Source organism: Chiloscyllium plagiosum, chromosome 44, assembly GCF_004010195.1.
Source record: "Chiloscyllium plagiosum isolate BGI_BamShark_2017 chromosome 44, ASM401019v2, whole genome shotgun sequence".
In the NCBI taxonomy this organism is placed as follows: Eukaryota; Metazoa; Chordata; class Chondrichthyes; order Orectolobiformes; family Hemiscylliidae; genus Chiloscyllium; species Chiloscyllium plagiosum.
The window spans coordinates 14,414,550-14,428,095 of record NC_057753.1 but is presented as its reverse complement, the minus strand read 5'-3'; the positions used below and the strand labels follow the sequence as shown (position 1 = coordinate 14,428,095).

General features: G+C 43.2%; 1 gene segment (V, D, J or C); it reads left to right on the top strand.

The window, feature by feature from the left end:
- The first annotated feature begins 6,142 nt into the window (after nucleotides 1-6,142).
- LOC122543732 lies at nucleotides 6,143-6,776 on the top strand. The segment is given in 2 exon segments: nucleotides 6,143-6,188; nucleotides 6,289-6,776. Coding segments are annotated over 2 exon segments (534 nt in total).
- The last annotated feature ends 6,770 nt before the right edge of the window (nucleotides 6,777-13,546 follow it).

Here is a 13,546-nt window from a genome sequence, read left to right as displayed (position 1 = left end):
GAATCTCCTGTTCCCTGGATGCTGCCTGACCTGCTGTGCTGTTCCAGCAATAAAGTTTCAACCTGGAAGAAGACAGAGGGTAGTAGTTAATGGTAAAGGTTCATCTTGGAGTGCAGTTACTAGCGGTGTTCCGCAATGATCTGTTTTGGGACCATTGCTGTTTGTCATTTTTATAAATGACCTGGAGGTCGGGCTAGAAGGTTTGGTGAGCAAGTTTGCTGATGATACGAAAGTCGGTGGAGTTGTTGACAGTAAGGAAGGATGTGTCAGGTTACAGCAGGATATAGATAAGCTGCAGAGCTGGGCAGAAAGATGGCAAATAGAGTTCCATGTAGGTAAGTGTGAGATGATTCACTTTGGTAAGAGTAACAAAAGGATGGGGTACTGGGCTAATGGTCGGATACTTGGTAGTGTGGATGATCAGAGGGATCTTGGTGTCCATGTACAATATCTCTGAAAGTTGCCACCCAGGTAAATAGTGCGGTGAAGAAGGCATATGGCGTACTGGCTTTTATTGGTAGAGGAATTGAGTTCAGGAGTCCTGAGGTCATGTAGCAGTTGTATAAGACTCTGGTGCGGTCGCATCTGGAGTATTGTGTGCAGTTTTGGTCGCCATACTATAGAACGGGTGCAGAGGAGGTTTACCAGGATGTTGCCTGGTATGGTAGGAAGATCGTATGAGGAAAGGCTGAGGCACTTGGGGCTGTTTTCATTGGAGAAAAGAAGGTTTAGGGGTGACTTGATAGAGGTGTACAAGATGATTAGGGGTTTAGACAGGGTTGATCATGAGAACCTTTTTCTACGTATGGAATCAGGTATTCCGAGGGGGCATAGCTTTAAATTAAGGAATGGTAGGTATAGGACAGATGTTAGGGGTAGGTTCTTTACTCAGCGAGTCGTGAGTTCATGGAATGCCCTGACAGTAGCATTGGTGGACTCTCCCTCTTTATGGGCATTTAAACGGGCATTGGATAGGCATATGGAGGATAATAGGCTAGCGTAGGTTAGGTGGGCTTGGATCGGCGCAACATCGAGGGCCAAAGGGCCTGTACTGCGCTGTAGTTTTCTATGTTCTATGTTGTATACTTTCAAATTGAGAATAGGAGCTCCTGAACATTTATTTTCACTCAGTTACCGCTGGTCTTCTGTAAGGTTGTTTTTCTAAGGTGGTGAGACTGTTGGTAAAGCTCCTGCCTGTATGTGGTTTCTGTTCTTTCTGCTGATTGGTTTGTTTCATGCTGAGGATCACTGCACAGAAGCTGATGGCGGGATCCTCCCTCCCATTGTCTCAGAGGGGTAGGTGCTGCATTTCAAACTGCTGCATTTCCTGGCGCAGAGTGGCCTGAAACTTCGCTGCTCAGGCTATGCTGCAAGAAGCGGCGACCAGAAGCTCCTGCTACCATCACACCCCTTCACAAGTTGAGTAACTTGTGCAAGATATGCAGATCATTGCCACTGAGAAGCCTTTCACGGCCATCACTGCAAAAAGAGACTGTGGGAACAGCTGTTTGGGCAAGAAATTTGTCGCATGGAATCAAACCCCATGGCATAATTGGTGAGAGGAGATCAGGGTGCAAGCATCCAGCTCCCTGAAAACACATTGCATTTCCCAATTGGGAAGCCGACCATTCATTCCAAAGAGCGTACCCTGATACATATTCGCACATCATGTTTATTCTCAATCTTTTCTTTAAGTCTGTTCTTTGAACACCCTGGTTTTGTCTATCTGGCTGCTTTTTTTTTAAAAAAAAAGACAGAGCGTTAACATTACTCTGCCATGTGTTAGTCTCAGATTCTCAACATTCATTTTGAGAAAATGTCTGTGTACAGAGACCAGCTCTGAGGAAGTATCACACGACCCGAAAAGTTATATGTGATTACACTGCACGGGTGTTGGCAGACCTACTGAAATTTTCAAGAAATTTCTCTAATAGTCTTTTCATTTCCTTCCGTTCAGAGTGATAAAATTCTACCTTCTGCTGGTGGATGTCAAGCGAATGTTGAAATTCAACGTGGATTCAGTTAGAAGGAGAGTAACAACGGCTGAAAACAGCATCAACTCACACGTGGGGACAGTGTGCATTCTTTTCATCTCTCAACCTGCATAACCAGCTGAAATCCATAAATTTTCTGTTTATATTTTAAGGTCTATTTTATTCTTCGCAACACTTTGCTGAGATGCCTGTAATTCCGATAATACCTTTCAGTCAGTTTAGCCAAATCAAAGCCCACATTTTGTCAAGACGATATGCGACTTTGTAAATGAACTTTGGCTCATATAGAATGGACAGATCTCACAATGAAATCAATCTGATCCTTAAAATGCAGAATCAAATTTCAATTAATTTCAACGCTTCTTCAGCTGCCTCCTTAATGTTGGAAAACGTGATTGCTTGCTTGATTTGTTTGTGATGACCAACATGCCAGGCAATCGTCTTCCTAACTGGATTCTAAAGTCTGGAACCATTCCCATTAGAACACTAGGACTGTAACAAACATTACACAATGTTATTTGATGCCTGGAGGGCTGTACAGAGGAGAGAGCAATCAAACATGCTTTTTGTTTATCAGCATGCGAATAATTCTTCAGTCCAGGAGTAAACTGCGTGGAAGCATCGTGTGATGTTGTGGTAACATCCCGAACTTGAGTAAGGAGGTCTAACTTCAAGTACCACAGCTGTAGAAATGTTTAATCAAAACTTGACTAAAACCTGATGAAATCTGGAAATGTCGTTTCAAACTGTAAGAGTATATTGGAATGGAATGCATAACCTCAGAATATGAAGGCACACATTTAAGAAAGATGAGCAGGCATCCAGAGGAAAATGAAACTGTGGAAATATTTGTACGGAGGTGGTTCTGTAAGTACATTCAAGACTGATACGGGTGGTATCAAAGCTAAACAGGCTCTGGCTATGTCCTCTAGAGTGTAGAAGAATCAACCATGAATGAACAAACAGCAAGAGCAAGAAAGAATTGAAACCAAAAGACCATACGGCCATCAGACTTAGGAGCAGAAATTAGGCCATTAAGCCTATCGAGTCTGTTTCACAGTTCTACCATGGCTCTTACGCTTCTCAAACCCATTCTACCGCTGTCTCCCCATAACCCTTGATCTCCTTGACACACAAAACTTATTTATCTCAGTCTTTAATATACTCAATGACCTGGCCTCCACAGTCTTCGTTGACAATGAATTCCATAAATGCACCACTGGCCGAAGTAGTTTCTCCCTAAATCCGTTTTGTGAGGCCTTCCCTTTACTCTAAGGCTATGCCCTCGGTGCGGAGCCTCTCCTACCAATTGAATCATCTTCCCAATATTTACTCTGTCCAGGCCAGTCAGTATGCTGTGTGCGTTTTAACTGGATCCACCCTCATTCTTCTAAACTCCATCCAGTTCAAACCAACAATGTTCAAACGCTTCTCATGTGTTACGCTTTTCATTTATGAACCCATTCTCATGAACATCCTCTGAAAACGCTCCAAGACCAGTACACCCTTCCTGAGATATGGGGCCCAAATCTGAATGCAAACTACAAATGTGGTCTGACCAGCGCCTTAGGGAGTCTCAGAATAACATCCCTGCTGTTATATTCAAGTTCTCTCGACATAAATGCCTTCCTAACTGCTGACTCATCCTACAAGTTTTCCTTCAGAGAATCCTGGACTAAAACTCCCAAATCTGTTTGCACTTCAGACATCTGTTTAGAAAATAGATGCAGTCTTGATTCTCACTGGTTGAAATTCATTTAATGTTTCTATATTGAACATGAGGGCTCCACAAAATTCATTTCCATTTAGTACTTGCTGCTCCTCTGTCAGATTCACGTAGTTGAAATGGTGAGGCTGTTGGTATACCTACTGTCTTCCCAGGTTTCTGTACTGGCTACTCGTTGTGTTGCATCACGGTAATAATCACCAGGCAGAGGTCGACGGCAATATCCTCCATCCCGATGTCTCTGATAGTCAAAGTGCTCTGTTTGTTTCCCCGTGAAAAGTACCCTGAACCCTCGCAGCTCTGACCAAACTGACCGAAGCGACAATCAGAGTTTCTGTCTCCCATCCGCCAAGCCAAAGTTTGTCACTATAAACACAGACTGATGAAAATGACACAAAGCTTGTCCTATTTTAAATTCAATAATATCCCTGACAAAACGTGCCAGTTCACAGAGAGACGCACAAACATAATTATAGATTTTGTATACACTGAGACATGGACATAGAAACATGCACAAAGAAATACAAAGCGGCAGACACACACACAGGCAAACACACACACACGAATATTCATGCAACATACTCATGGAAATTATATGCAATTGCTGCAAATTTTGAAGATGTCGATGCAAACTTGGTAGATGTAATGGACTGAAACTTTGACTCCTGTTCTTTGCAGCCCTAAAACCTCCTCAAATCCCAGAGTGGGAACTCTCAGGATGTGGCCAACTGGCTCCAGCTGCATTGCTGGTCCTGAAATGCATGATTCAGATATTCTCTGTGTATTGCGTGTATTATTGTGCACGCAACAGACTAAGACACATCAGCTCCAGAGCAGTGCAAAACCCACGAAAGGAAATGCAGCATTTTCCTCAATTTACACTTAAAGCATCAACAAACAAATCATTGACAGCATTTCATCGAAGTGACTTTGAGCAAATGCACACTTTAAACAGACTGTGGTCAAAATTCATCTGAACAAAGAGGAATTACGGACAAGACAAGCGAGTTGAGAGCAGCAAAGATCTCATACTGTCCCTTTGTGTGAATTGATGCTGCTGTCAGATTGAATGATGCTATCTGCTGCTATCCTCACTCTGACTGAATTCCCTGGTATGTTTGATCTTCCTGATGTGCAGGAGCGGACATACACGAGCAGACGGCGGAATTTTAACATATGTAGAAAAATCAGGTAATAGACAGCGTTTTATTGCATTAATGCATTCATTATCATTCCTCTCAACAACTTTTATTCCAAAGCAATTGCCAATTGTTTAAGTCCGGGTGTTAGACTCCTGAAGCAACACTCCGGCTGAAGTTTTGTAATCTTTTGAAAATGGTTCCAATTAGTTAATAGAATAGACAGAAAAGCAGAACGGCAAACACATTGAAACACAGACATAAATCTACAAAAGCAAATGTGCACATCTAAACATTCGTACAGACACGCGGACACGCTGTCTTAAGCACTTACGCTGAAATGCACAGACGCACAAATACACACACTGGATGAAACACACAGAAATACAAATAAACACTCGAACATGCGAATGGACACAAGCACACATACAGAAAACTACGAAACAAACACAAGCACAAACAGACACACACACACGCCCACACACGTGCACACATGCTTTCTTTCTCACACACACACAAACATGCAGATACTGAGGGTGCCAGTAACTACGGCAACAAGTGTGAAATTGTTCAGTATAACAATGGATCTTGCTCCGTGATGCCTCCCTGTTTCGAGAGATAGAAAAACATGCAGCGAGCTGGAGGAATGATGGTGAAACCACTCAGTGAAGATATCTGACAGGAACCAAACAAAAACCGGAGGGGTGATAATCTTGAGCACGAGTAGAGAAACCAGCAACGGAGGAATAGAATAAAGGGGAATCCAGTAAAAGTGATTTCAGAGATATTGCTGGATAAGGTTGAGATTGACTTCAGTGATGCGGGAGATTGAATTTGAGGGATGGTATTTTGAGAGAGGCAGTTTGTGAGCCCACAAGGATCACATGAACTGTCTAAATCCTTCGTGCAGCTTGCATGGTCAATTTCAGTGCACCCATTAACTGGTTTATCACAAGAACTGGCGTCAACTGGGGATAAGTGGCAGTAAACGAAAAGGGTCTTTGGAGCATGTACACTAGGAATTGAGAAATTGCTTATCATAGATGAAAGCCATATTCTTAGAATGTGCAAGAACAGTTGTTGAGGACAGTTACTCCAACCCTGCTTGGCAAGTGTAAGTTAATCGGGAATTGTCTCTCCTCCTCCACTGTACCCAACATATTACCGAGAAAAGGCAGTGAGTTGGGTACATGCAGGTTCCGGCAGGAAGTATATTGAGGGTGGAGTCATAGTACAGCTGTCTTTAAAGACACAGCAGCCCTATTCCATTAAGGGCAATGACAATGTGGCTCCTCAGTATCTGGGTTGTATGGGGATCAATTCTAACAGGTAAGCACGGAGGAAATACAATTCATATTCCCTTATTTGCTCATATTTTGCATTGATGTCAGCCTAACATTCTGCAACGTATATCTGTTCTCTTTTTCAGACCTGAGTCATGGAAATTCAATCACTCAGTTACTCTCCTCAGATTGTCGCACAAAAGGCGAGGCAATGACTCTAACTTGTATTTATAGTACGACAGAGAACTATTACTGGTTATACTGGTACAGACAGCAGCCAGGCACACAACCCGAGTATATACTGAGGAAACATGCTAATGGGAATGAGGATAAAGCAGATTTTGCTAAAAACCGTTTCTCTGTAGAACTCCAGACTGCAAACAAATTCACCAATTTGACTATCACTAGACTACAACTGATAGACGCTTTCGTGTACTACTGTGCTTTCAGGGACACAGTGATGAGGAACTGTCTCACACCTGTTCAAAAACTGCTTTTTGACCAGAGGTTGATTTGTCTTTTGAGGTTTTCTCAGCATCTTGGAAGTTACTATGTGCTGCAGGAAGTTAAACACACACCGAAAGGAAACCACATTAACATCAGGCTGTCAACCAATGATTCTCGGCACTGCTGAGAAAATAAACTGCAGATTCTTAGATTGCACACAGAAAGGGAACATAATATATTCGATTGCACCCATTTCAATTGACGCCCTCATCTATTTGCTGTGCTTTGATTTGTAGCCAGTGAAGTTTCAGACGACTCTCCTTCTCCAAGTTTCACGGACATGTCTCCACCAGAAAAGAATGAGTGGGAGAATCCAGAAACACGACATCAGTTGAACGGTCGCTGAGTTTTAGAAGGGGGATCACTGAAGATACTGACTCGGTGGAAGGAAAATTAAGAATGATCTCACTGAAGAATTCTGAGAGGAATTGACAGAGACAGACAGATATAATCTTGATCCTGTGGAACAGAGAAAAATATCAAAGATATTGATGGATACTGTTGAGGTTGAGGTAAAAACAATAACTGCAGATGCTGGAAACAAGATTCTGGGTCAGTGGTGCTGGAAGAGCACAGTAGTTCAGGCAGCATCCGAGGAGCTTCGAAATCGACGTTTCGGGCAAAAGCCCTTCACCAGGAATAAAACTGTTGAGATTGAGTCCAGTGCTTTGTAAGGAGAGATTGCAATTTGAGAGGGGAGAAATGTGGGACTGTAAAGATAATGTTGGAGGTGGAAATCTGGGGCAAGTGCGAGCAATTTGGGGCACTCGTTAACTGGTGATATACAAATTTAACTTCAGTTGAAGAATTTTCGAAGTAAAAGAGCAGAACTTTAAGAGTAAATTGTACAGAGAATCTGGGTAATTGCTTATCATGGACGGAGGTTAATCTATCAGAATTTTCAGTCCTCCATTTTAGATGCAGTGACTGTAACACAGATCGGGATGCTTCATTTCACAAAAAAATTCGAATTCGGGCACTGAGTTTAAATTATGCCCCGAGATAATAAACTCCAATCAAGGTTCAATTTGGTATTTTGACCATATAAAACCTAATGCTATGAAGCGATGTTTTGGGGTATAACTATTAAACAAATTAACCTAAAAAAAAGTGTGGGAACCAGATTGACAAGTTAAGGTTTATTTCATAATGTGGGAACCAGATTGACAAGTTAAGGTTTATTTCATAATACTTTTTTATTTCATAATACTTTTTTAAAAAAATAGTCACTTCGGGAGTTAGAATAGTGGGAATGGAGTTTAGGGCAGTAGAATGTTCCACCTGCAGAATGTGGGCAGTAAGGCTCACCACTAGTGTCCCTGCTGACTACATCTGTGGGAAGTGCACCCAATACCAGCTCCTCGAAAACCGCGTTAGGGAACGGGAGCTGGAGTTGGATGTACTTCAGATCATTCGGAAGGCAGAGGGGGTTATTGACAGGACTTACACAGAGGTAGTCACTCCCCAGATAAAAGAAAAAGTCAGATGGGTGACAGTTAGGGGGCAGAAAGGGAACTGGCAGGCAGTGCAGGGATCCCCTGTGGCCATTCCCCTCAACAATAAGTACACTGTGTTGGATACTGTTGCGGGAGATGACTTACCAGGGGAAAGCGGTGGGGCACTTGCTGCTCAGAAGGGAAGGGGGAAAAGGAGCAGAGCAATAGTCATTGGAGACTCGATAGTCAGGGGGACAGATAGGAGTTTCTGTGGGGACGAGAGAGACTCACCGTTGGTGTGTTGCCTCCCGGGTGCCAGGGTCCGTGATGTCTCTGATCATGTTTTTGGGATCCTTCGGGGGAGGGAGAGCAACCCCAAGTCGTGGTCCACATTGGCACCGACGACATAGGTCGGAAGAGAGATGGGGACTTGAGGCAGAAATTCAGGGAGCGAGGATAGAAGCTTAGAGCTAGGACAAACAGAGTTGTTTTCTCTGGGTTGCTGCCCGTGCTACGTGCTGGTGAGGTGAGGAATCGGGAGAGGAAGGAGCTGAACACGTGGCTACATGGATGGTGCAGGAGGGAGGGTTTCGGGTTTTTGGATAATTGGAGCTCTTTCTGGGGTAGGTGGGACCTCTACAAGCAGGATGGTCTTCATCTAAACCAGAGGGGTACCAATATCCTGGGTGGGAAATTCGCTAAAACTGTTAAGGTGGATTTAAACTAAGGGGGATGGGAACCAAAATTGTAGGACAGGTAGAGAAGGGGATGAGAGTAGGGAGTTCCAAAATCATGTATCTGACACTGGCAAGCGAGAACCTGGATTGAAGTGTGTGTACTTCAACGCGAGGAGCATCCGAAATAAAGTGGGTGAACTGGCATCGTGGGTTGGTACCTAGGACTTCGATGTTGTGGCCATTACGGAGACATGGATAGAGGAGGGACAGGAGGGACTGTTGCAGGTTCCGAGATTCAGATGTTTCAGTAAGAACAAAGAAGATGGTAAAAGAGGGGGAGGTGTGGCATTGTTGATCAGGGACATTATTACAGTTGAAGAAAAGATATTTGGGGACTCGTTAACTGAGGTAGTATGGGCTGAGGTTAGAAACAGGAAAGGAGAAGTCACCATGCTGGGAGTTTTTTAATAGGCTTCCGAATAGTCCCAGAGATGTAAAGGAAAGGACAGCAAAGATGATTCTCTAAACGAGTGAGAGAGACAGGGTAGCTGTCATGGGGGACTTCAATTATCCAAATATTGACTGGAATCACTACAGTACGAGTACTATAAATGGGCCAGTTTTTGTACAGTGCGTGCAGGAGGGCTTCCTGACACAGTACGTAGACAGGTCTACAAGGGGCGAAACCACTTTAGATTTAGTACTGGGTAACGAGCCTGGTCAGCTGTTAGACTTGGAAGTAGGTGAACACTTTGCTTAACTTTAGTGATGGAAAGGGATAGGTGTACTCCACCGAGAAAGAGTTACAACTGGGGGAAGGGAAATCACGATGCAATTAGGAAAGATTTAGGAAGCGTAGAATGGGGAAAGAAACTGCCGGGGATGAGCACATTCAAAATGTGGAGCTTATTCATGAAAAGCTCCTGTATGTCCTAGATACGTATGTGCCTGTCAGGCAGGGAGGAGGATACAGAACGCGTGAGCCATGGATTACTAAGGAAGTGGAATCCCTGATCAAGAAGAAGAAGAAGGCTTATGTTAGGACAAAATGTGAAAACTCAGTTAGGGCAATTGAGGGTTACACAGTGTCAGGAAATACCTAAAAAGATAACGCTGAAGAGCCAGGAGGAGACATGAGAAGTTGTTGGCGAATAGGATCAGGGTTAACCCTAAGGCTTTCCCTCGGTATGTCAAGAATAAAACAATGACGTGAGTTAAATTAGGGCCAATCAAGTATAATAGTGGGAAGTTGTGTGTGGAGTCAGAGGAGATAGGGGAAACACTAAATAAATATTTCTCTACAGTGTTCACTATAGAAGAAGAAAATGTTGGCGAGGAAAATACAGAGATACTTGCATCTAGACTAGAAGAGATTGAGGTTCACAAGGAAGAGTTATTAGAAATAATGCAGAGTGTGAAAATAGACATGTACCCTGGGCCGGACGGGATCTATCCGAGGATCCTCTAGGAAGCAAGGGAAGAGATTGCCGAACCTTTGGCATTGTTTTTCAAATCAACATTGTCTACAGGAATAGTGCCTGAGGACTGGAGGATTGCAAATGTGGATACCTTGTTCAAAAAGGGTAGTAGGGACAACCCTGGTAATTACAGACCAGTGAGTCTCACTTCAGTTGTTGTTAAAGCGTTGGAAAAGGTTATAAGAGATAGGATTTATAATGATCTAGAAAAGAATAATCTAATCAGGGACAGTCAGCACGGTTTTGTGAAGAGTAGGTCGTTCCTAACGAATCTTATTGACTTTTTTGACCAAACAGCTAGATGAGAGTAAACTGGTTGATGTGGTGTATATGGATTTCAGCAAGGCGTTCAATAAGGTTCCCCACAGTAGGCTATTATACAAAATGTGCAGGAAAGGGATTGTGGGAGACACATGAGTTTGGATCAGTAATTGGCTTGCAGAAAGAATACAGAGGGTTGTAGTGATGGAGCATGTACATCTCGGTGTCCAGTTACTAGCAGCGTACCACAAGGGTTGGTGTTGGGTCCACTGCTGCTCATCATTTTTATAAATGACCTGGATGAGGGCTTAGAAGGATGGGTTAGTAAACTTGCGGACGGCACTAAGGTCGGTAGAGTTGTGGATAATGACGAAGGATGCAGTAGGTTGCAGAGGGACATCTGTACAAAGCTCTGGTACGGCCACACTTGGAGTATTGTATGCTGTTCTGATCACTGCATTATAAGAAGGATGTGGAAGCTTTGAAATGGTGCAGAGGAGATTTATTAGGATGTTGCCTGGTATGGAAGGAATAGTTTACGAGGAAAAGCTGAGGGCCTTGAGGCTGTTCGCGTTAGAGAGAAGAAGGTTGAGATGTGACTTAATAGAGACATACAAGATAATCAGAGGTTTAGATAGGGTGGACAGGAAGAACCTTTTTCCAATTATGGGAACAGCAAAGACGAGGGGACACAACTTTAAAGTGAGGGGAGATAGGTTTAAGACAGATATCAGAGGTAGTTTCTTTACTCAGAGAGTAGTAAGGGTATAGAACGCTTTGCCTGCAATGGTAGTAGATTTGCCTAGTTTAAGTGCATTTAAGTCGTCATTGGACAGGCATATAGACGCACATGGAATAGTGTAGGTGGGATGGGCTTCCGATTAGTATGATAGGGCGGCGCAACATCGAGGGCCGAAGGGCCTGTACTGCGATGTAATGTTCTATGTTCTACGTTCTACGTTCTATAAATTGAACAGTTGGAGGAGCGCTGCCAAGCCACCAACTATGCAGACTGTCCGAAGAACAGCTGTCTTCAAGGTACCTTTATCTGTCGACCTAATGTGAAAAAGAATCCTTTAGAAAAAGAAAAGAAGACAGATGAGGATAGAAAGGAAAGATTTGACAGCTGGCTGGTTTTGAAATTTAATTTCTTTGGTAAACCTTAACGGGGGTTTTTATTGGACCAGTATTACAGAAGTGAATGTAAAATATAGGTTGAAGAAAGGAGCCGTAAAAAGTTGTTAATTATTTATTCTGTTTTTGACATTCAAAGGTCAGATTTTATTTAAAATAGTGACTTTTGGGACAGTTCTTGGCCTCTCGAGTTTTAACAGATTACAGCACGGGTAACTTACCTTTGTGTTCCAGTTTAAAATAGCGGGAGTGGCGGGTGGGCTGGTTTAGCCCGTGTCATAACAATTCCTGGACTCTAAATTATGGGCCCATTCTCATTAAAATCCCACTAACCTTGCAAAAAAGTACGTTGTATTGTTCCAGGGCTGGATGTCTGAAGAGAAATTGATGATTGAAAACATTCTTTGTGTTTATCAACACCACAATAATTCGTCAGTGTCTGTGAAGCTTGGGAACTAAGGGTTGTGCTACCTCCACGCTTACTGTCTACAACTCACATGACAGGAAACTGTTGACCATGGATTTTGAAGGTGAATACTCAAACATGACTCTTTTCTGTGCGTGTATGAGTGCTCAGAATTTTCAATTTTTTTTCATCCGAACTCCGGGAAACCTTTGGCTAACAGTTTGACCAAGGTTAATTTGATTTCCTCTCTGAACGACTTTGAACAGATCGTTGCAACAGTCTGTGAATCATGCCAAGTCCCACAGGCAGAGAGCCAACTTATGGTTCAGGGAAGTTTTGTCTGCAGGAGTGATGCAGTTTCTCATCACTCAATATCGTGCAGGAATACATGGCAGTTTCAGACAGCTGTAACCTGTTATAGTAAAACTGGTAAGTTTCTTTAAGGTCTGAAATTCCATATAGAAACGATATTATGCAAATTTGCTTTATAACCAGAACCATCAGTACCTTTCCCCACAATAGGTCCGGGTTGTATGTTTGGGTGCTGTCGGTTAGAGTAAAATGCATAGGAGCTCGCTACAGTTTCATAGTTACAACTTAGAGTCACCTCGTCTTATTCTGTCCAAACATCTGAGCAACAGAATCTCCATGACTCAGATCTAAAAGAGAAAACAGAAATCAATTGTAAACCATCAGGCTATGGTCAGTTTAAACTATGGCTTGATGAAGAAATGTGAAATGCACTTACTTCGTATTTACCTGTAAGACTTGCTGCTGAGTGGCCGCATTGTTGCTGTCCTCTGCGGAATGGAGATTTGAAGACACTCATTCTATAAGCCCCGCCCACGATAAAATGCCATCGTATCCTTAGAGATTGAAAAATGTCTCAGCTTTATCACCTAAAGATAATATTAGCAACTCCTTGATTTTTTTTCCTCGGACTATGTGATCGCCTCTGTCTGGCATAGTACTTAGAACTTGGAAGCCCTACCGTTTGGACACTGGCCCTTCGACCAAACAAGCCCTCTGCCAACTCCCTGAAGTGTAACCCACCCAGACCCATTTCCTCATTTCTCTAACTAATGTACCTAAGACTACGGGCAGTTTGCCATGGACAATGCTTCTTTCCCACACACTTTTGGATTATGGGAGGAAGCCAGCGCACCGGAAGGATATATACACAGACACGGGAAAGATGTACAAATTCCACACAGTCATTTGCATAATGCTGGAATCGAACCGGGGTTACCGGTACTGTGAGGCTGCAGTGCTAGCTGCTGAGCCACCATGCTGCCCCACCCAAATACCCTGGAGGAGATGGCGGTTAACATTTTCAAACAGCTGCATCACTTAGTGTTGAGGTAAAGACAGGATATTATGAGGGAAGAAAAGGCACTCTAATGATCCACTGATACTGAAGGGTGGGTGATACATTTCCAAGGCAGAGGGCGAGTGACTTAGAGGGGAACTTCCCGCTGATATTTTGTCAATCTCTCTGCTGCCCT